A 24,507-nucleotide genomic window follows, 5' to 3' on the forward strand; every position below is an offset into this window, starting at 1 on the left:
GGTAGCAATCTTACCTGGTATATTCCCTGAACACCAGGGATTATATATTTAATACTTATTCCTCCCTAATTTATTTTTCATTTAAACAACCTAATAATATTAGGTTAAAATGGATTTCACCACTCAACACACATTTTGTGCAAGAATGCTTATATTAGGTAGTATGGATTATTTGTATCTTTTGTAGACCTTAAAGTGATTGTAAAGTTTAAGGAATTAGTGCCCAGTATCTAGAAATAATATTAAAAACAGGGGCATTTTAATTCATTAAAGTTTACAAACACACTTTCTTTTTTTGTTATGGTAAACATACTGCCAATCCTACGCCCCCGCATCTCCTTCTGTATTTTGCAGATCAAAGTAGAATCCGAATGCCTTCAACTGTTGCGTGCCCCACAAGCTGAACGCCAATGGGGGCATGCAGTGATTGGAGAAAGACTGATTCTTCATCGATCTGCAAAATACAGGAGATGCGGGTGGAGGATCGAAGGTCTGTTTACCGTTAAAAAATGGTGTGTGTGTGTGTATATATATATATATATATATATATATATATATATATATATATATATATATATATATATATATATATATATATATATATATATATATATATCACGTGTTTGTAAAGTTTAATGAGTGAAAGTGCCCATGTTTTTAAGAGAATTTTTAGATACTGGGCACTAATTCCTTGAACTTTAAAATCAATTTTCACTTATTTCCTGTATATCATCACAGTGTGGTGATGTGTATAGATCTGTGTTTATATGTTAATTTCCTTTCTTATGCTGAAAAAAATCATATAAATAATAATAATAAAAAAGGTAAATCATAAAATTCTCTTTTTTTTTGCTAGGTAGAAAATAGTGTGGGGAAAAAACAAGCTACATGACTTAAAGGGACAGTCTACCATAGAATTGTTATTGTTTTAAAAGATAGATAATCCCTTTGTTACCCATTCCCCAGTTTTGCATAACCAACACAGTTATAATAATACACTTTTTACCTCTCTGATTAACTTGTATCTAAGCATCTTCTGACAGCCCCCCGATCACATGACATTTTGTTTATTATCTATTGACTTTCATTTTAGCCAATTAGTGCAGTGTCTGCCACAATCCACGGGTGTGACCACAATGTTATCTTTATGGTTTATATGAACTAGCTCTGCCCTGTTGTGAAAAGCAAATAAAGCATGTGATAAGAGGGTTTAGAAATTATCTTTTGAGCCTTCCTAGGTTTAGCATTCAACTAAGAATACCAAGAGAACAAAGCAAAATTGGTGATAAAAGTAAATTGGAAAGTTGTTTAAAATTGCATGCATCCACTGTTGGTTATAAATAAAAGATTTAAAAAAAAAAATAAAAAAAAATACACGCCCTATTTGAAACATGAAGTTTTTTTGGGACTTGACTGTTCCTTTAATTTTAATAATTTTGAAAGGGGCGTGGGGTGTTCTATTTACAGACAACTTACAACCCATTTGATAACGCTAAAGCAAGTGATAAATAAGGATCCGATTTTTACAATCATTTTTGGAATATCTAAAAGGTAATGTGACCTATTTGACTCTTTATGCAAGGCGTCAGGTCTGTGTTGACTTATTCTTGGTAAAGGGAGTAGCAAAATTTTCTCCCCTGCTGATTTTTATTACTCTTAAAGGGACACTCAATCAAAATTAAATTTTCATTATTCAGATAGAGCATACTATTTTAAACAACTTTCCAATTTACTTCCATTAACAAAATGTGCACAGTCTTTTTATATTTTAACTTTTTGAGTCACCAGCTCCTACTGAGCATGTGCAAGAATAAGTATGTATGCATTTGTGAATGGCTGATGGCTGTCACATGGTACGTGTATGCATTTGTGATTGGCTGATGGCTGTCACATGGGGAGTGGGAAAAGACATAACTTTTAAAATTGTCAGAAAAAAAAAATCTACTACTCATTTGAAGTTCAAAGTGCTATTGCATTGTCTTGTTATCTTGCATTTGTTGATTATGCAAATCTACTGTGTTGACTGGTGCCTAGTGTTCTACAAAAACATGCTTATTTGAAAGTTGACTGTCCCTCTCAGATCAAATATCTGTAAAAAGTGAAGCTTGGTCCTGGGAATGACAAAAGAGGGAAGAGGCGCTCTGGTGCAGATAAACCCAATAATGAGTGAGATTTCCAATAAAAGAGAAATACTAATACTCACAAAGGTGATTGCACTTCCAGTGCAATAATCCACAAGCCGAAACTTCTGAGCCGTTCGGCTGACTCTTTCTCTCCCGGTATGCTCCCGGCAACAATCAGGCCCCGGTATGCTCCCGGCGACAATCTGGCCCAAACGTGTGTGCACAATCAGTGCAATATCGAGCGGACCGAAACTTTATAGAGCCGTTCGGCTGACTTCCGAAAGAAATGTGGCTATTGCTCTCACAAGTCCAGAGGAAAAGAACAGTTCAAAGCAAGGTAGAACAATATAAAAACTTTTATTAAAATACTTAAAACTTCGCTACGCGTTTCTCGGCTGCTCGCCGTTTCATCAGGCTCATAAAACGTTTTATATTGTTCTACCTTGCGTTTTATATCGTTCTACCTTGCTTTGAACTGTTCTTTTCCTCTGGACTTGTGAGAGCAATAGCCACATTTCTTTCGGAAGTCAGCCGAACGGCTCTATAAAGTTTCGGTCCGCTCGATATTGCACTGATTGTGCACACACGTTTGGGCCAGATTGTCGCCGGGAGCATACCGGGGCCTGATTGTTGCCGGGAGCATACCGGGAGAGAAAGAGTCAGCCGAACGGCTCAGAAGTTTCGGCTTGTGGATTATTGCACTGGAAGTGCAATCACCTTTGTGAGTATTAGTATTTCTCTTTTATTGGAAATCTCACTCATTATTGGGTTTATCTGCACCAGAGCGCCTCTTCCCTCTTTTGTCATTCCCAGGACCAAGCTTCATTTCTACGTATACTTTGGAGAGAGCTGCTGATTCCTGGGGCTATCTACACTATATAATTTCTTAAGAATTGTGGGACTTTTCAGTACACTGAATATACATGGACTTTTCTTTTTCTGTATATCAATACCGAGGAATCCAATAAGTATTTATTATATTTCATTTGTTGATCATTTTTTATATATATATATATATATAATTTTAGTGTTGTATTTTTGTTCTATATTCTTTACAGGAAATAATAGAAAATATCATAATTATAACTTTCACTTCAAGAATAGCATTGAATAGGCGCACCTCTCTTTTCCTAAAAACACACTTTGGTTAGTGTTGTTTTTTTTTTTTTTCCATATATTATCTGTAAAAAGTGTTTATTAATTTTGTGTCACCAATTCAGGAACACTCCCTTTATTGTTCTAAACCTGGTATCTAGTGGATTAAGATATTTCCATGTTGACCAGAGGAGGCCCATGACTCTCTAGGTATCACCTGGAGGAATTTTTTTTAAATGAAGGGTCTTATAGATGATTGAATTTAGTTAAAGGCACATGAATGTTAAAATTAGACTTAAATGGACCGTCTAGTTGACAAAACTATAATAATTCAGATAGGGCATGTAATAATAAATAACTTTCTATTTTACTTTAGCAACAAATTTGCTTTGTTTGCTTGGTATTCTTAGTTGAAAGCTAAACCTAGGTAGGCTCATATGCTAATTTCTTCGCCCCCGAAAAGGCGCCTCTTATCTGAAGGCATTTGACAGTTTTTCACAGCAAGAGGGTGTTAGTTAATGTGTGCCATATAGATAGCATTGTACTCACGCCCGTGGAGTTACTTATGAGAGGGCAGTCTTGACAGACTTGCTAAAATGCAAGTCTGTCAAAAGAACTGAAATAAGGAGGCAGTCTGCAGAGGCTTAGATACAAGGTATTCACAGAGGTGAAAAGTGTATTAATATAACTGTGTTGGTTATGCAAAACTGGGGAATGGGATGTTCTATCTTATTAAACAATAAAAATTCAGGAGTAGACTGTCCCTTGAACTCAGATAGAGTATGTGGATTTCAATAACTTCACAGATGACCTTGGTTTTCTTGGTATCCTTTGTTTTACAGCTCATGTATGCATATAAGTCTGTGACTGGCTGACATTGTCATATGAAACAGCGATATGAGCAATAAAACACTACAAAATGTTTGCATACAAAATAAATATAAAACTTATAAGCAAAATCTGCATTGTTTTACAGTTCAGGGTAGGGCTGCAACTAACGATTATTTTCATAATCGATTAATCGGCCGATTATTTTTTCGATTAATCGACTAATCGGATAAAAAGAGAATCAATAATAGTTTACTATGTTTTAAATAAAATCCACATAATGAGTGTTACAAATATAAACTTCAGACTAAAACTTTACATTAACACAACTGTTTCTTCAATATTTAAGCAGCAGAGCACAGTTTTATAATTAAACAAAACAAAACCACAAACTGTTTGAAAAGAGGTAGAACTAGAAAGAGTTAGACTATCACTGTTAATAACATTCTGTTATTCACTCTTTCAGAAACTTTGCATTGAAATACAAAAATCTCAACATGTCCACATGCTTCTGGCCAAGTCTGGTTCTCTGTTTGCAGCTATATTTCCTGCAGCAGAGAAAAGGCTGTTGAGGTGTATAAGTAGGGTTTTGCCAATTTCACCAAAGTGGGATATTTTTCTTTGTTAGCTCTTCACCAATGCTAAGTGTTTTCTACCTTGGCAAGGGGCCTCTCAATAAAGTAACCCGTGACTTCATTCTAACATAAAAATATCTTGAATATCTATACGCAATGATAAATAACCAGCTATAAGGTTAGGGGAAATATCTAGTCCGCTCTAAAAATAACGAATATATACTTATAAAGGTTGAATCTGGTACATATTATCACAATTTATTAAAAATATATATATAAAAAAAAATCAGAAGCGCTAAGTACTGTATATCAATAACAGGACAAAGCCTTACACATTTATGTATACAGTACATATAATCAGCAATAGCAAGCGATCTACTAATAATTGTGCAAACAGATAATAGTGCACATCAATTTAAATAACTCCCATCAATCTAGGGGCAAGGTGTAAACAACAAGCTTGGCACTATATAATGAAAAGCATAGTTCCAAATCACCAGATTTAATATAAACAATCCGAATGAGGACTATTATATCTGGGTTGCACATAAGCCAGGGTTAGTTGTAAACGTATACTGTCCTGAAAAAGTGTAAAGTAGACGTCTGTAGACATCCTTTAGGCTAAGGACATAACCATAAAACACAATACCATATGCAGGAACTCATTGGAGTGAATAAGCTGGTGTTGTGCACAGACCAACTAATTGCAAACCAACTAATCGATTAATCGATTATGAGATTCGTTGACAACTATTTTCATAATCGATTATTATCGATTATGACGATTAGTTGTTGCAGCTCTAGTTCAGGGACAGGATCTCTTAAAACCATCTGATCTCATCTTTTGAGGCCATTTAGGGACAATGACTGAAGAATGTAGCAGAGATATGGTTTTAGCTTGGAGTATGAGATTTTGTCAGCTACACCCACAGAACAGGCATGGATGACAAAACAGAGCTAGTTGCAAAATTGTTTGATCAAAGTGATGGTAAACCCAAGCGTATAACAAACGTTAGGATTTACCATCAGTAAGCCGTGCATGTCAACCGACACAGCTAGAGGTGGAAAACGTCACCTCATTGGAGAAGAGCGCTGTGGGTGGCCGAAGGCGCCGAGTTAGCAATCTACTTTCCCAACAGATAGGGCGAGTGTAAAACTTTTTTTTTATGAAACGATGAGAAACTCATGTTTATTTTTAGTGATGTTAAAGCCTAGCGTTTGTAATACGTTCACTTTATGTTTCCTCTACAAAATGTCATGAAAATGGTTATAGATAATGGACGTATCTAGTTAGACAACGGTTTAGTAAAACAAGCACTTCATGCTTTCGCAAAGTCATCAGCTTCCAGTATTTCAGTTGTTTACCAGACACCAAACTCCAAATTCTATTTTTAAATATTAAAGTCTGATGAAATAACACAGCAACCTACACTTAAGCTACAATCTTCCAGAAACAGCTATTCTATGAACACAGAACAAACCGTGCTTTTTTACTCAGCACAGTTACTGAAAAACATCACCAACGTCCAGATTATTTATTGCTCTGAACATGTTAATGGGATATGAAACCCAAATATTTTCTTTTGTGGTTCAGAAAGAGCATAACATTAAAAAAAAAAAGTTTCCAATTTACTTCTATTACCAAATTTGCTTTGTTCCCATGTATTCTGTGTTGAAGAGATACCTAGGTAGGCATCTAGAGCACTATATAGCAGGAAATAGTGCTGCCATTTAGTGCTCTTGCTAATGGATAACATTCTTGCAAAACTGCTGCCAGAAATAGGCCAGCTCCTAAGCATACGTCCCTGCTATTCAAAAAAAAGAGATACCAAGAGAACGAAGAAAAGATGATAATAGAATTCAATTTGTTTAAAATCACATGCTCTATCTGAATCGTGAAATACAAATTGGTGCTTTTATATCACTTTAACTTTGTTTGATTAATAACTGGTATAGACTTTCAGTATTTCACATATACATTCCAACAGATTATTCTACATATCACATAACGGAATACAAACGTTATAGGTAGATCAAATGGGGGGAAAAAGAAGAATTAATGGAGATTATCGTAATCTGATTCTCTCTATAGGATCATTTTATTCTCATATATATTATAGGATATCCATTTAGTGGATGTGATTATTAAAGATGATAAAGTTTAGCTTCCTTTGCATTTATAAATTCTTAACACGTACCTGTTTAAAACTGTGTTTATATTCTTTACACGCAGTCTCCACTGTAAATTTTGTGCTGAAAATATTGCAGAGTTTAGCACCATAGCCGTTTCGCCCACCTGAAAGACAAGCACTATGATTAGCCTAAAAAGTAGTATTGTTTAAATGGAAGTCTCAATTAATTAAAAGGGACAGTGTACTGTAAAACAGTTTTTCCCTTAATGGGTTTCAAATAACTTGTATAAAATGTATGAGACATTGCTTCTTTATGTTTATTTCCATACATGAAAGAGCTGGTTTTGTTCTTTGAAACCACAACTCATCAAAATGAGTTGAGCATGCAGAAAAATAAGATTATTTATGTTATCTCTGTCTGTATACCAAAGCCCAATACTTACAGAGAACAATTAAAAATTAAGATTTTATTACTAGTCTTTTTGACAGCCCTCTGGGAGTGTAATTTCTTCTGCTGGCTATGTTTACACCTTTTTCTGTAGCCTATGCTGAAGTTAAAGGGACAGTTCGCCCAAAAATTTGCTCCCATTTAAATTGTTCCCAATAAGTTGCTTTACCTGCTGGAGTGTATTAAATTGTTTACAAGTAGCTCCTTTACCTCTATTTTGGCTTTTGAAATAGCTGACTTAGCTTGTGGTATCCCAACATATACTAAAAGTTTTGATACTGAAGTCTCAGCTATTGAAAAGCCTAAGTAAACACAGCCAGCAGAAGAAATTACACTCACAGTGGGGTGCAGGATAGTTCAGTAATAAAACGATAATTTTCCATTGGTCTCTCTAAGTATTGAGCTTTGGTTTTACAGACAATTATAAGATAAGGAAGCACAAAACCAGCTACTTCATATACACAAACCTGAAAATGCAATTTCTCATACATTTTATACTCTGCAGCTGGTATAACAAGTCATTGAAAATACATTAATAACAATTTTACAGTGTACTGTCCCTTTAAGTACAAAAACTTTCAGTATAGGTAGGGATACCACATGCAAAATCTGCTATTTCAAATGCAGAAATAAAGGTTTGTTAACAATTTAATACACCACAGCAGATAAAATGGATAATTGGGAACAAATTAAAGGGGAGAAACATTTAGAGTATACTGCTCTTTTAATAATTCATCATTGTAACATAATCCTTATTTATTTCACTCGCTTTTGTTGTATAACGCCTATGAAAACTGTTCTAAGCCCCCCTAAAGGAGACTAAAGATCAAATACTGTAACCGAGGTATGCTGCATATTGCCTGACTCAGCTACACAGTGATTACTTGGAACAATCTTTTTCAGCTAGAACACAGAACAGGTCACATTGAAGGGAGACAAAAAAGCTGGTATTTTTATCTTAAGAATGTTATTAATGACAATTACTTTGTTAGCACAATGTGCAGAAATGTGTAGCCCTTCAATGTTACTATTATTGCCCAAAACATCCAAACTGATTTACTTCCACATCTTCAAATATATATGCGTAACAAAAAGTGAATTGCACCATTTCAAAGTCCACAGAAAGCTTTTGTACTTTACATTATTGTTTCTCAACCGTGATCCTCAAGTATCCCCCCAACAGGCCAGCTTTTCATTATAGCTGAACCAGTGCACAGGTAAAGTAATCAGCTGATGGGTGAGAACAGGTTAGTAACCATGGCTACTGATCAGCTGATTACTTCACCTGTGCACTGGTTCAGCTATAATGAAAATATGGCCTGTTGGGGGTACTTTAGGACCACGGTTGAGAAACACTGCTTTACATCATCTCAACTATGGAAATCCTAGTAGTATATGCCACCACTCATCTATATCAGGTACACTAATTGGTTTTCAGATGATGTACTCCTAACCCTTTCCAATCCCATGCAACCTCTTCCAGTAGGACAAGCAGAACTAGAAGAATTAGACTAGGTCTCTAATTTTTCAGTCAACTTGGAAATGTTTTAAATCCTCCAAATTTATCTCCTGACAGATGAACAATACCTAATTTCACATCATTAATGACAAATGAAAATAACTGGGCCTATTCCTACCACCAAATAGTAAGAAGTTATTTACTTTAAATTCCGACAAATTATTTAATGAATTTCAGCATTATTTACTATCCTGACTGCCCAAGGACATATATTATTATGCTTTATTTATAAAGCACCAACATATTCTGCAGCGCTGTCCATGGAAACAAATGATTTTAGTAAAACATTGGTATAATACTTGTAAGCGACAAGACAACATTTGACAAACGGGCCCTATTCCAGTGGGAATTTACAATATAAGAGGGTAGGAGGGTGAGGCCTGCAAGGGTGAGAATGAGGTTAAAACAAGTTGATGAGGGCAATTATTAGGTAGGTAGAATTAATTAATAATGGGAATGCCCTGTAATATGTAAAAGTCTGGTAGAATTGATGTGCTGAGGCTAGAGTAGTGTATAAACAGTAAATTTACAAAATAAAACGTCAAAAAATACTGACTGAAGGATGCACTAAATAGCACATAGTTTCCCAAATTTAGATATCACCTATTCCCATAGTGCAGAGATCGGTCATAAATAAAACATAACTTATAAAAAACTGAATGAAATTAAAACCACAAGAATAGCTCTGCAAAGGTATCCAAAAGGACAATATGTTTGCCCCTAAATTATCAGTTAAAATAGAACTGTGCCTATTAGTATAGGCAGTTGATAAATATATGAGAACAAATCTACTAGTAGTGGGTTCATGAACTTGAATGTGTTTATTAAAGGGACACTGAACCCAATTTTTTTCTTTCACGATTCAGATATAGCATGCAATTTTAAGCAACTTTCTAATTTACTCCTATTATCAATTTTTCTTCATTCTCTTGCTATCTTTATTCGAAAAAGAAGGCACCTGAGCCAAGGAGCCAGACAATTTTTAGTTCAGTATCATGGACAGCACTTGTTTATTGGTGGGTGAATTTATCCACCAATCGGCAAGAACAACCCAGGTTGTTCACCAAAAATGGGCCGGCTTCTAAACTTACATTCTTGCTTTTCAAATAAAGATACCAAGAAAATGAAGAAAATGTTATAATAGGAGTAAATTAGAAAGTTGCTTAAAATTGCATGCTCTATCTGAATCATTAAAGAAAACAGAATTTATGTTTACCTGATAAATTACTTTCTCCAACGGTGTGTCCGGTCCACGGCGTCATCCTTACTTGTGGGATATTCTCTTCCCCAACAGGAAATGGCAAAGAGCCCAGCAAAGCTGGTCACATGATCCCTCCTAGGCTCCGCCTACCCCAGTCATTCGACCGACGTTAAGGAGGAATATTTGCATAGGAGAAACCATATGTTACCGTGGTGACTGTAGTTAAAGAAAATAAATTATCAGACCTGATTAAAAAAACCAGGGCGGGCCGTGGACCGGACACACCGTTGGAGAAAGTAATTTATCAGGTAAACATAAATTCTGTTTTCTCCAACATAGGTGTGTCCGGTCCACGGCGTCATCCTTACTTGTGGGAACCAATACCAAAGCTTTAGGACACGGATGAAGGGAGGGAGCAAATCAGGTCACCTAAATGGAAGGCACCACGGCTTGCAAAACCTTTCTCCCAAAAATAGCCTCAGAAGAAGCAAAAGTATCAAATTTGTAAAATTTAGAAAAAGTGTGCAGTGAAGACCAAGTCGCTGCCTTACATATCTGATCAACAGAAGCCTCGTTCTTGAAGGCCCATGTGGAAGCCACAGCCCTAGTGGAGTGCGCTGTGATTCTTTCAGGAGGCTGCCGTCCGGCAGTCTCATAAGCCAATCGGATAATGCTTTTAATCCAGAAGGAGAGAGAGGTAGAAGTTGCTTTTTTGACCTCTCCGTTTACCAGAATAAACAACAAACAAAGACGAAGTTTGTCTGAAATCCTTAGTAGCTGCTAAGTAAAATTTGAGAGCACGAACTACATCCAAGTTGTGCAACAAACGTTCCTTCTTTGAAACTGGATTAGGACACAAAGAAGGCACAACTATCTCCTGGTTAATGTTTTTGTTAGAAACAACTTTTGGAAGAAAACCAGGTTTAGTACGCAAAACCACCTTATCTGCATGGAACACCAGATAAGGAGAAGAACACTGCAGAGCAGATAATTCTGAAACTCTTCTAGCAGAAGAAATTGCAACCAAAAACAAAACTTTCCAAGATAATAACTTAATATCAACGGAATGTAAGGGTTCAAACGGAACCCCCTGAAGAACTGAAAGAACTAGGTTGAGACTCCAAGGAGGAGTCAAAATTTTGTAAACAGGCTTGATTCTAACCAGAGCCTGAACAAAGGCTAGAACATCTGGCACAGCTGCCAGCTTTTTGTGAAGTAACACAGACAAGGCAGAAATCTGTCCCATCAAGGGACTTGCAGATAATCCTTTTTCCAATCCTTCTCGAAGGAAGGATAGACTCTTAGGAATCTTAACCTTGTCCCAAGGGAATCCTGCAGATTCACACCAACAGATATACCAAATTATGTGGTAATTTTTCTGGTTACAGGCTTTCAGGCCTGAACAAGAGTATTAATAACAGAATCTGAGAACCCTCGCTTTGATAAGATCAAGCGTTCAATCTCCAAGCAGTCAGCTGGAGTGGGTCGAACGGACCTAGAACAAGAAGGTCTCGTCTCAAAGGTAGCTTCCATGGTGGAGCCGATGACATATTCACCAGATCTGCATACCAAGTCCTGCGTGGCCACGCAGGAGCTATCAAAATCACCGACGCCCTCTCCTGATTGATCCTGGCTACCAGCCTGGGGATGAGAGGAAACGGCGGGAACACATAAGCTAGTTTGAAGGTCCAAGGTGCTACTAGTGCATCCACTAGAGCCGCCTTGGGATCCCTGGATCTGTACCCGTAGTAAGGAACTCTGAAGTTCTGACGAGAGGCCATCAGATCCATGTCTGGAATGCCCCACGGTTGAGTGACTTGGGCAAAGATTTCCGGATGGAGTTCCCACTCCCCCGGATGCAATGTCTGACGACTCAGAAAATCCGCTTCCCAATTTTCCACTCCTGGGATGTGGATAGCAGACAGGTGGCAGGAGTGAGACTCCGCCCCTAGAATGATTTTGGTCACTTCTTCCATCGCTAGGGAACTCCTTGTTCCCCCCTGATGGTTGATGTATGAACTTGGCCCTCGCTAGCTGAGGCCAAGCTTTGAGAGCATTGAATATCGCTCTCATTTCCAGAATATTTATCGGTAGAAGAGATTCTACCCGAGACCAAAGACCCTGAGCTTTCAGGGATCCCCAGACCGCGCCCCAGCCCATCAGACTGGCGTCGGTCGTGACAATGACCCACTCTGGTCTGCGGAAGGTCATCCCTTGTGACAGGTTGTCCAGGGACAGCCACCAACGGAATGAGTCTCTGGTCCTCTGATTTACTTGTATCTTCGGAGACAAGTCTGAATAGTCCCCATTCCACTGACTGAGCATGAACAGTTGTAATGGTCTTAGATGAATGCGCACAAAAGGAACTATGTCCATTGCCGCTACCATCAAACCTATCACTTCCATGCACTGCGCTATGGAAGGAAGAGGAACGGAATGAAGTATCCGACAAGAGTCTAGAAGTTTTGTTTTTCTGGCTTCTGTCAGAAAAATCCTCATTTCTAAGGAGTCTATTATAGTTCCCAAGAAGGGAACCCTCGTTGACGGAGATAGAGAACTCTTTTCCACGTTCACTTTCCATCCGTGAGATCTGAGAAAGGCCAGGACAATGTCCGTGTGAGCCTTTACTTGAGGAAGGGACGACGCTCGAATCAGAATGTCGTCCAAGTAAGGTACTACAGCAATGCCCCTTGGTCTTAGCACCGCCAGAAGGGACCCTAGTACCTATGAGAAAATCCTAGGAGCAGTGGCTAATCCGAAAGAAAACGCCACGAACTGGAAATGCTTGTCCAGGAATGCAAACCTTAGGAACCGATGATGTTCCTTGTGGATAGGAATATGTAGATACGCATCCTTGAAATCCACCTTGGTCATGAATTGACCTTCCTGGATGGAAGGAAGAAGTGTTCGAATGGTTTCCATCTTGAACGATGGAACCTTGAGAAACTTGTTCAAGATCTTGAGATCTAAGATTGGTCTGAACGTTCCCTCTTTTTTGGGAACTATGAACAGATTGGAGTAGAACCCCATCCCTTGTTCTCCTAATGGAACAGGATGAATCACTCCCATTTTTAGCAGGTCTTCTACCCAATGTAAGAATGCCTGTCTTCTTATGTGGTCTGAAGACAACTGAGACCTGTGGAACCTCCCCCTTGGAGGAAGCCCCTTGAACTCCAGAGAATAACCTTGGGAGACTATTTCTAGCGCCCAAGGATCCAGAACATCTCTTGCCCAAGCCTGAGCGAAGAGAGAGAGTCTGCCCCCCACCAGATCCGGTCCCGGATCGGGGGCCCGCATTTCATGCTGTCTTGGTAGCAGTGGCAGGTTTCCTGGCCTGCTTTCCTTTGTTCCAGCCTTGCATAGGTCTCCAGGCTGGATTGGCTTGAGAAGTATTACCTTCCTGCTTAGAGGACGTAGCCCTTGGGGCTGATCCGTTTCTGCGAAAGGGACGAAACTTAGGTTTATTTTTGGTCTTGAAAAGACCTATCCTGAGGAAGGGCGTGGCCCTTGCCCCCAGTGATATCAGAGATAATCTCTTTCAAGTCAGGGCCAAAGAGTGTTTTCCCCTTGAAAGGAATGTCAAGCAATTTGTTCTTGGAAGACGCATCCGCTGCCCAAGATTTTAACCAAAGCGCTCTGCGCCACAATAGCAAACCCAGAATTTTTTCGCCGCTAACCTAGCCAATTGCAAGGTGGCGTCTAGGGTGAAAGAATTAGCCAATTTAAGAGCACGAATTCTGTCCATAATCTCCTCATAAGAAGAAGAATTACTAATAATCGCCTTTCCTAGCTCATCAAACTAGAAACACGCGGCTGCAGTGACAGGGACAATGCATGCAATTGGTTGTAGAAGGGAACCTTGCTGAACAAACATCTTTTTTAGCAGACCTTCTAATTTTTTATCCATAGGATCTTGGAAAGCACAACTATCTTCTATGGGTATAGTGGCGCGCTTGTGTAGAGTAGAAACCGCCCCCTCGACCTTGGGGACTGTCTGCCATCAGTCCTTTCTGGGGTCGACTATAGGAAAACAATTTTTTTAAATATGGGGGGAGGTACTAAAGGAATACCGGGCCTGTCCCATTCTTTACTAACAATGTACGCCACCCGCTTGGATATAGGAAAAGCTTCGGGGGGCCCCGGGGCCTCTAAGAACTTTTCCATTTTACATAGTGGTTCTGGAATGACCAGATAATCACAATCATCCAAATTGGATAACACCTCCTTAAGCAGAGCGCGGAGATGTTCCAACTTAAATTTAAAAGTAATCACATCAGGTTCAGCTTGTTGAGAAATGTTTCCTGAATCTGAAATTTCTCCCTCAGACAAAACCTCCCTGGCCCCCTCAGACTGGTGTAGGGGCCCTTCAGAAACCATATCATCAGCGTTCTCATGCTCTACAGAATTTTCTAAAACAGAGCAGTCGCGCTTTCGCTGATAAGTGGGCATATTGGCTAAAATGTTTTTGATAGAATTATCCATTACAGCCGTTAAATGTTGCATAGTAAGGAGTATTGGCGCACTAGATGTACTAGGGGCCTCCTGTATGGGCAAGACTGGTGTAGACGAAGGAGGGGATGATGCAGTACCATGCTTACTCCCCTCACTTGAGGAATCATCTTGGGCATCATTTTTACTAAATATTTTTATGACATAAAATACATATAGTTAAATGAGAAGGAACCTTGGTTTCCCCACAGTCAGAACACAATCTATCTGGTAGTTCAGACATGTTAAACAGGCATAAACTTGATAACAAAGCACAAAAAACGTTTTAAAATAAAACCGTTACTGTCACTTTAAATTTTAAACTAAACACACTTTATTACTGCAATTGCGAAAAAGTATGAAGGAATTGTTCAAAATTCACCAAAATTTCACCACAGTGTCTTAAAGCCTTAAAAGTATTGCACACCAAATTTGGAAGCTTTAACCCTTAAAATAACGGAACCGGAGCCGTTTTTATATTTAACCCCTTTACAGTCCCTGGAATCTGCTTTGCTGAGACCCAACCAAGCCCAAAGGGGAATACGATACCAAATGATGCCTTCAGAAAGACTTTTCTATGTATCAGAGCTCCACACACATGCAGCTGCATGCCATGCTGTCCTCAAAAACAAGTGCGCCATACCGGCGCGAAAATGAGGCTCTGACTATGATTAGGGAAAGCCCCTAAAGAATAAGGTGTCTTAAACAGTGCCTGCCGATATAATCATATCAAAATACCCAGAATAAATGATTCCTCAAGGCTAAATATGTGTTAATAATGAATCGATTTAGCCCAGAAAAAGTCTACAGTCTTAATAAGCCCTTGTGAAGCCCTTATTTACTATCTTGATAAACATGGCTTACCGGATCCCATAGGGAAAATGACAGCTTCCAGCATTACATCGTCTTGTTAGAATGTGTCATACCTCAAGCAGTAAGAGACTGCACACTGTTCCCCCAACTGAAGTTAATTGCTCTCAACAGTCCTGTGTGGAACAGCCATGGATTTTAGTTACGGTGCTAAAATCATTTTCCTCATACAAACAGAAATCTTCATCTCTTTTCTGTTTCTGAGTAAATAGTACATACCAGCACTATTTTAAAATAACAAACTCTTGATTGAATAATAAAAACTACAGTTAAACACTAAAAAACTCTAAGCCATCTCCGTGGAGATGTTGCCTGTACAACGGCAAAGAGAATGACTGGGGTAGGCGGAGCCTAGGAGGGATCATGTGACCAGCTTTGCTGGGCTCTTTGCCATTTCCTGTTGGGGAAGAGAATATCCCACAAGTAAGGATGACGCCGTGGACCGGACACACCTATGTTGGAGAAAAAAAATTGTGTTCAGTGTCCCTTAAATTCAATTCATTTACTATTCACAAACAATTCTACTTTGTGTTTTTTAGATTTCTATAGTTGTTCATAAATTTACTTGTGGAAATAGCGTCACTTTCACTTTGTACTGCTTTTATTTATGAATTGTTTGTTCAAGACATATTCCCTGGGGAAGGGTGGGATTCTTAAATAATACTAATGTCACAGAATTGACTAGACAATTATGTACGTCTAATTACTATATCTTTTTACATTTGACTGGTGTGATAGGTTATGATTCCCACTTTCAGTTTGGATGAGAGTTTTTAATAAGTTAATATAAAGTGATTAATAGGCCATATAACTCCACAAATGAAACCCCTGAGATCTTACACTTGTGAAAATAAAATAAATATAAATTTGTTCAAAGTCTGATGTCCAAACTTGTTGGTATTTGTATGTGAAAAATTTCTGTATCACTAAAGATTGCAACACAATATATACCCGGCAATCTGTCTAATATTTAAGAAGCACATGCTTTGAGGCATATAAATAATGTTTTTAAATTAAATCAAGACACAAAAAGCAGTTTAATTTGATATAAAAAGTGTGCTTACTATTGAAAAGGTGGATTAGCCTGGCAAAGGCATATAGGATGGATTGAAAGGGGAGAGAGGAAGGTCAGTTAGGTTATTGCTGTAGTCAAGTCGGGGAATTACAAGTTAGTGGATACGTTGCTTAGTGGTTTCAGCCCTCAGAAATGGACAAATTTTGAAAATATTGCAAAGGTTGTTGTAGCAGGATGAAGAGAGCATTTGGATGTGGGGGATGAATATTCAACACTAACAATGTGTATCTCCATAGAATCATAGACTGGTGCATGTGAGATACGATCCTAACAAAGTCATGGGTTCACAAAGAGCACCAAATACCTCAAAAAACCCATCTGGGAATCCTCTGTTGGTTACAATCCACCTGAACCCAATGTTACACAGTTATCTCAAACACTTTCATCAAAATCTGTAGATATAACTCCTTAAAATTCACATTTGTTCTCTCTCCCATCCCAGTTTACGCTGCCTTTTGCAGTGGTTTGGTCTATAGCAATGAAACACCACTTAATACAGGCTACTTCCAATACACTCCATTTAGATGCAGGCAAAAACAAGCCCGAACATATTACTAAATCCCTGAAAAAGGATTTTTTTTGCTTGATACTTCCAATTACACCACATCCTCTGAACACGTAAAGAACATACTAAGCTTACACGGCCCCTTACTGCATTTGAGAAACTGTGTTCATTTAATGTCCCATTAAAAAGACTTCTATACGAGCTTCTCTCTACCCCACCACGTCTTCATATGTAACTGCCTCGCACAAAGACCCAACTTATTTTAACACATGAATGGTAATACATATTCATCAGGACTGCAAACTGGAGTTATCAGCATCTCTACTTGAAAGGTACTATAAGTATCTCACAAGATAGTACTTCATGCCCCAAAGACTAAAATATTTATATCCAATATTTTATTTCTGCTGTTGGAGATAATGTATACAAAAAGGCATCTCAATGGTGGTTCCCCCCCCCCCCAAAATTCAATAGTTTGGGATTGAAATATTACACACTAGCCTAGGGACCTAACCCTCTCAATTAATCTTTCTTAATTTTACCAAATACAAAGATATGCTTTCAAATATTCCAGATACCGATTAATATTGCCAGGCTGATGAAAGAGGGGTAGTATATAAAAAGGTCATATTTAAACGTTTCAAGCCAACACTTTACCTGTAACTTTCTTCTCCTCGTCATCATAGTTGCTGGATGTTAATAACTGCCCAAAAATTAAAGCTGGGACATATACTTTCTCAACTTTGTGTTCCACTACTGGGATTCCTTTGCCATTGTTCCATATGCTGATTATATTGGAGTCCCTGTGATATGAAAATGTTAAAAGTTTGTTAATCCATTACGTCACAATTAAGTCTCATATGCTTGCTTAAAGATATATAAAACAGTGCTCCTGCAGTAAAAACAAATATATGCTAAATCAGAGTAAACCTAAAAAGAAACAGATTGTGTAAAAAAAAACACAGCAAAACAACTAGTTTTCTTGCATAATGAGAATTCTTAGTGTAGCAACTGCCCCCTGTGTGATATGGAAGCGGACATCTTTGAAACTTAGGTTACATTCTGACTGATCTAGATAAGCAAGTCTGACTACCTGTTATCTAGTCTATATACTTAAAGGGACAGTCTAGTCAAAATTAAATGTTCATGATTCAGATGGGGTATGCAATTTTAAACACCTTTCCATTTTACTTTCATCATCAACTTTGTATTGTTCTGTTGGTATTCTTTTTGAAAGTGAAACCTAGGTAGGCTCATATGCTTATTTCTAAGACCTTAAAGGTTGCCTCTTATCTCAGAGCTAGTTGATGTGTGCAATATAGATAACATTGTGTTCACTCCCGTGGAGTTATTTATGAGTCAGCACTGATTGGCTAAATTGCAAGTCTGTGAAAAGAACTGAAATAAGGGAGCAGTCTTCAGAGTGTCTTAGATACAAGGTAATCAGAGAGGCAAAAGTGTATTAATATAAGTGTTGATGATGCAAAACTGGGAAATGGGTAATAAAGGGTTTATATATCATTTTAAACAATAACAATTCTAGAGTAGACTCCATCCTGCAGAGGCCCCCTCCTCCTTGTAATGCTGTGACAGGACGTAAAGGACACTACACATTGTATAAGACACAGCTTAGTGTTTATTTATTAAAACAATGAAACAGACTGTTTAAAATCCCTTTAAATTGTACACCTTTAATGGACTCTATCCATAGTTGATCTTTTGTTCTGCTGTTAAATTATTTTAATTGGGATTTATACATTGCTCCCTGTGCCAATATATACTACTGGTGACTTCTTTTTGATATTCTTCTATAGAATTTTGGTTGTAGACCCATAAAGAACAGAGAGGGTTCTACAGCAAGACGAGCCTCTCAAGCTCATGATCCTATTAAGCGGATAAGAGTTCACTCTTTAGTAAATTGCTTCATTGAACAATTTAATTGAAGAAGTGTTGGTAAATTTATATAAATGTGGTGAATATTAGCATACAAAGTAATTAATAAACTTGAACATATATTACATGGTACTTCCTGTGAGCTTATTCTGCACCAGCCGTTTACAAAGCCACTTACAAGAATACACCAAAGCACAAAAATACTTATGTGAAAATGGCAAACGATAAAAAGTATTCCTAAGAATGTGAGCAAAGCAAACAAGTGACATTTATCATTTTTTTCTCAAATTAAAAAGGGACATGAAACCCAAAACAATTATTTCATATATCAAATAGATCATACAATTTTAAAACAACTTTCCATTTTTTTTTTCTATTATCTAATTTGCTTAATTTTCTTGGTATCCTTTGGTGAAAAGCAAACTTAGGTAGGCCCAGGAGCTGATTATTGGTGGCTGTACAAATATAACTCATATCAGCTAGTACCCAGTAGTGCATCGCTGCTCCTTCAAAAAAAGGATACCAGTATAAAAGAAAAATGTATAGAAATAAATTGGAAAGTTGTTTAAAATTGTATGCTTTATTTAAATTATGAAAGAAAATGTTGGTATTTCATGTCCCTTTAATTGCTTTTAGCTATTTTGCAAACAAGGAGAAAATAATAATCAGATAAGTGGAAACAAATATGTTTGGTGTATCTGAGGCAATGCACAGCCTATCCCCACTAATTGCAGATGCTGTAACCTTCTCTAGGTTCTTGTCAACTTTTTAGAGCAGGATTTATATAAGCAATTTGCCTAAAATTGTGCCTATAAATCTGCATACGACTGAGCCTCCTGATTTATTAACCCCTTAACGACCAAGGACGTGCAGGGTATGTCCTACAAAAACTGCTAGTTAATGACCAAATACGTACCCTGCACGTCCTCAGTGTTTTCAAGCGCTGGAAGCAATCGTGATCGCTTTCAGACGCTTTCAGGGTATTGCAGCGATGCCTCAATATCGAGGCATTGTGCAATACCTTTTTTAAGCACACCGATGCAGAGAGGGACACATCAGCCAGCGAAGGTGCCGATCGTTGGTGGCATGGGAGGGATATGAGGGAGGCGGGTGGGCACCTCCCACCCGCCTTAAAAAAAAAAACCACTTTTATTTTAGTATTGGCAGACTTTCTGCCAGTATTTGAGATGGCAGTGACAATTGCTATGTGGGGGAGGGAAGAGAGCTGTTTGAGAGGGGTCAGGGAGGGATCATGGGGTGGGATGTGTCAGGTGGGTGGCTGATCTCTACACTAAAGCTAAAACTAACCCTACAAGCTACCTAATTAACCCCTTCACTGCTCGGCACAATACAAGTGTGGTGCGCCACGGCATTAAGTGGCCTTCTACTTACCAAAAAGTGATACCAAAGCCATAAATGTCTGCTATTTCTGAACAAAGGGGATCACAGAGAAGCATTTACAACCATTTGTGCCATAATTGCACAAGCTGTTTGTAAATAATTTCAGAGAGAGAAACCTAAAGTTAGTGAAAAATTTAACGATTTTTTATTTGATCGCATTTGGCGGTGATATGGTGGCAGGAAATATACCAAAATGGGCCTAGATCAATACTTTGGGTTGCTATTAGGGATGCACCTAAATTTCGGCCGCAGAAAGTTTCGGCCGAAAATGGCATTTTTTTATATTTCGGTTTTCTTTTTTTTTGCCTTTTATTTTCGGTAAAATTATTGTGTAGCATATTTCAAATTTAATGCCAGCCTAGAGCTGCTGTTTGAGTTCATTACTTGAATTACAGTTTTGCACATAATAATAGTTTTCTAGGACTATAATTTATTTTGATAATTGGTAACAAAATAAAAACGGTTAAATCTGATTCTGTTACACAGAACTAAATAAAGAATAATACTAGCGATGCAGCAAAATTTGGGCCGTTGAAAATGTGCAATTCCAATTTCGGCACAAAGAGGACCAAAATGGCTAAAAATGTACAGCCCTCCCCTGTTCTATTAAGTTACATGTCTATCCTTAGCATAAGGTGAGCAGCACAGCACTGGCATGGTACACAGAGCACACACATAAGTACCATGAGATGATATTTGAAACCAGCAGAACCCCCTTTTTTTTTTTTTTTTTTAGAAGGAAACCAAAGTTCTGAATAGTGAATACAGTAATCAAAGGAGGATAAGTAACATGTTTATAAACACTTGATATTATCAGACAGCCCTAAGCACACACAGTGAATATCTATAAGCCTTATATACAGTGCTCATACATAAGCCTCTTGTGCATAGACATTCTAGCCGCCTGAGGCAAATATGCGTGCACACTATATATACATAAGCCCCAAGCTCGCACACAGTTGGTACAAATTAGCACCCACCAGACAGTGTATACAAAAAAGCACATTAACTTTCGATAACCACCTTGCACGTAAGGTTGTAGCTAAGTCCGGTGGTACTGGTGATAGGCAGACTCCATTTGGGGCTCCGGACATATAATCTGACGGGTCAGTGTGAGACCCGAACCAGGAACTAGGCGGAGATGCGATGAGAAACGATCAGGTGCAGCCACGCCCATCGCAAGGATAACTACACCCAAAAACAAAACACATGTCCACCTCGTATTGTTGTCTGGCTATAACCACGCTCTCCCTTATAGAGCGCCAGTTTCACTGCAGATCACACCCTACGGTACAAGTGACCATGTCCATTTGTTGGAGCTTTCCCGCCTACAAGCTCTCTCAGCTACACACACACAATGTAGTTAAAAAAGAAAAATACAATTTCGGTTCGGTCAGGGACATCCTGAATTTTTGGTATCGGTTTCGGTCCAGAATTTTCATTTCGGTGCATCCCTAGTTGCTATAGATTATATATATATATATATATATATATATATATATATATACACATATATATATATACACATATATATATATATATATATATACACACACACACACATATATACATACACACACACACATACATACATATATACACACAGACACACGTGAAGGGTTTTTCAGGGATTCCTAACCAATATCAGTGTTACAATGTAACTATCGCTAATTTTGAGAAAAAAAAATTTGAAAATAGCAAAGTGGTACTTGTATTTATTGCCCTATAACTTGCAAAAAAAAAGCAAAGAACATGTAAACATTGGGTATTTCTAAACTCAGGACACAATTTAGAAACTATTTAGCATGGGTGTTTTTTGGTGGTTGTAGATGTGTAACAGATTTTTGGGGTCAAAGTTAGAAAAAGTGTTTTTTCAAATTTATGATGAAAATAATGGTATCTTTAGAAAGTCCATTTAATGGCGAGAAAAAACGGTATAAAAATATATGTGGGTACAGTAAATGAGCAAAGAGGAAAATTACAGCTAAACACAAACACGGCAGAAATGAATGTAAAAATAGCCCTTGTCCTTACTAGTAAGAAAATTGAAAAATGGTCTGGTCACTAAGGGGTTAATGCAAAGTGCACCTAAAATTGGTTAAGTCCAACTACACATTTAAAGGGTTAAATTTGTTAGTTTTAGTCACATTTTAAATTTATCATTTTGTGTGTGTCTTTAGAGAACACAAAGTTCTCCTACAAATATGGGCATTATTGTTCTCCATAGGTACTGTGGAGAACAGAATTAGAAATCATTATGTTTTTGAGCTCGTGTCATGTTTACATCTATTTCTGATGTAGCACTTTCTGATTCTTGCAGGTCTATCTTTGGCTAGATACAAAAGCTAAATATAGATTGTAAAATTGCCCCACAAAGATCTAAAATTCTATTAACAATTTGAATGTGTTACGGTTATATAGGGTCATTATTATGATAAAGTAAAAATGTATTATGGTAACACACCAAAATGTATGCGCATTTTCCCCCATGTAAAACGCAAATGTAGCAGATTACTTTAAGAGGGCAAAAATACTACCTAAAAACCCCCACTGGTTTCAAATGATGAATCAGAAGAATTTCCATTTGTCATGTGGAAAAATTCACCATAAACCGCCCCAGCTTGCCTTCCAAACAGCGCAAATTAATACGTGCATTTTTTGATAAATTTGTGCACACCAGTGCGCTTCTACAAGGGCGAGCTGCAGGGAACTCTGAGAATACAAAAGAGAATTCTGATAGCCCTTGATAAATCTAGCCCTTAAAGGGACATTCCAGTCAAAATTTAAGTGCACATAGATTTATTACATCTTTGAATAGAAACATATTTGCAATATACATGTGTTGGCAAAAATGCTTCTAGTAAAAGTTATCACTGTTTTAGTGTTAAAAAAATTCTCTGCACATGCACGTAATGCATAGCTAGTTATTGTCACTGCACCCACATTTTAATTAATGCAGCTGCTCAGATCATCAGTGGGGCTTGTATCATGTCAGCAAATAACAAATTGAGTCATTACCAGATGGTACAAGCACGTTAGGCTCTCTGAGCAAGTGCTGTTTTTAAAATGCTGGTGCACGGTGCATACTTAAATACACTTTTGAAACAGCTATAGCTTTTATTAGAAGCATTTTTGCTAATGCATGTATATTACAAATTGCTTCTGTTCAATACTGAAATGCACCCATCGGGTTTCCAATTTTGGCTGGAATATCCCTTTAATATCAACAAACTGTCAATCCTACACAAGGTTAAAAAAAAAACATCCATTACAAATAAGGTATTCAATCATCTTAAAAAGGGACAAAGAAAAATATATAAGAAAAGTCTGAACATTATTATTACAACAGGTGAACAGTTTGTCATTTTTCAATGGTCAGCACTTTCCTTATTTGGAGGAACCAATATGGGTTTGGGTCTAGATAAGACAGGGCTTGCCACTGTGTTAATAACATATCCCCAGAGACAACAAGGAGGAACAAAAATAGGAAAACGTGGGTATGTCTACGTAGATGAGGGCACTGGAGTACACCAATGGGGTAGTCCAAGTTTGAACACCACCTCAGTAAACTATTTGTAACATTAAAAAAGGTTTTTAAAATGTCTGCATTTGATACATCTATATACAGAGGAAGCAATACAGCTTATAGAAGATCCCCAAGGCAGAACACTGTGTGACCTCATTACAGAAACTGTGCTATGTCTGCAGAAAGACCGGCCGTGGCAGTTAAATAAAATAATTTTGCCTGCACTTAATTTTTGCCTGCAGGTGTCCCTGTTCCATTCTCTCTCAGTGTAAATATTTACTTTGCTCCTCTCCAATTTGCTCCCCCTTCCTGAACTCCTCCAGTGCAGTACAGGGTAACAGCACATTGCAGAAAAGGTAAGTCCGGGTTTAACAAAATTCATTCTAGGAGCCAACCAATATACTATTAGTTTTTTTTTAATATGTGTGTGTGTTTATATATATATATATATATATATATATATTAGTGTGTGTATGTATGTGTGTATGTATGTATGTATGTGTGTATGTATGTGTGTGTGTTAATGTGTGTATGTGTTAAAGTGAATGTAAAGTTTCACGAATGAAAGCCCTGTTTTTAAAAATACTATTAAAAACAGGGGCACTCATTCATGAAAGTTTACATAGTAATTATTTATTTAAAAAAAAAAAAAAAGGTTGCTGTTTCTTCCTTGCAAGCGTGGAACACCAGAGCAGCGATTCCCCGCCCCCAGGTCGTCTCTACATATGTCAGAAATTACTAATCCGGCTATGTGTGTGTGTGTGTGTATATATATATATATATATATATATATATATATATACATATACAGTATATATATATATATAT

At 37.6% G+C, this 24,507-nt stretch overlaps 1 protein-coding gene across 1 annotated transcript in view; it reads right to left on the reverse strand.

The window, feature by feature from the left end:
• TOP2B (DNA topoisomerase II beta) overlaps window positions 1-24,507 on the reverse strand; it is a 109,790-nt gene that overhangs the window by 50,283 nt on the left and 35,000 nt on the right. Inside the window, exons 5-6 of the mRNA XM_053714236.1 lie at window positions 17,517-17,662; window positions 6,820-6,917 (exon numbers count right to left, since the gene is read on the reverse strand). Coding sequence (XP_053570211.1) covers window positions 6,820-6,917; window positions 17,517-17,662 — 244 coding nt within the window. The remainder of the gene's footprint in view (window positions 1-6,819; window positions 6,918-17,516; window positions 17,663-24,507) is intronic.

This window comes from Bombina bombina, chromosome 5 (assembly GCF_027579735.1).
Source record: "Bombina bombina isolate aBomBom1 chromosome 5, aBomBom1.pri, whole genome shotgun sequence".
Classification (NCBI taxonomy): domain Eukaryota; kingdom Metazoa; phylum Chordata; class Amphibia; order Anura; family Bombinatoridae; genus Bombina; species Bombina bombina.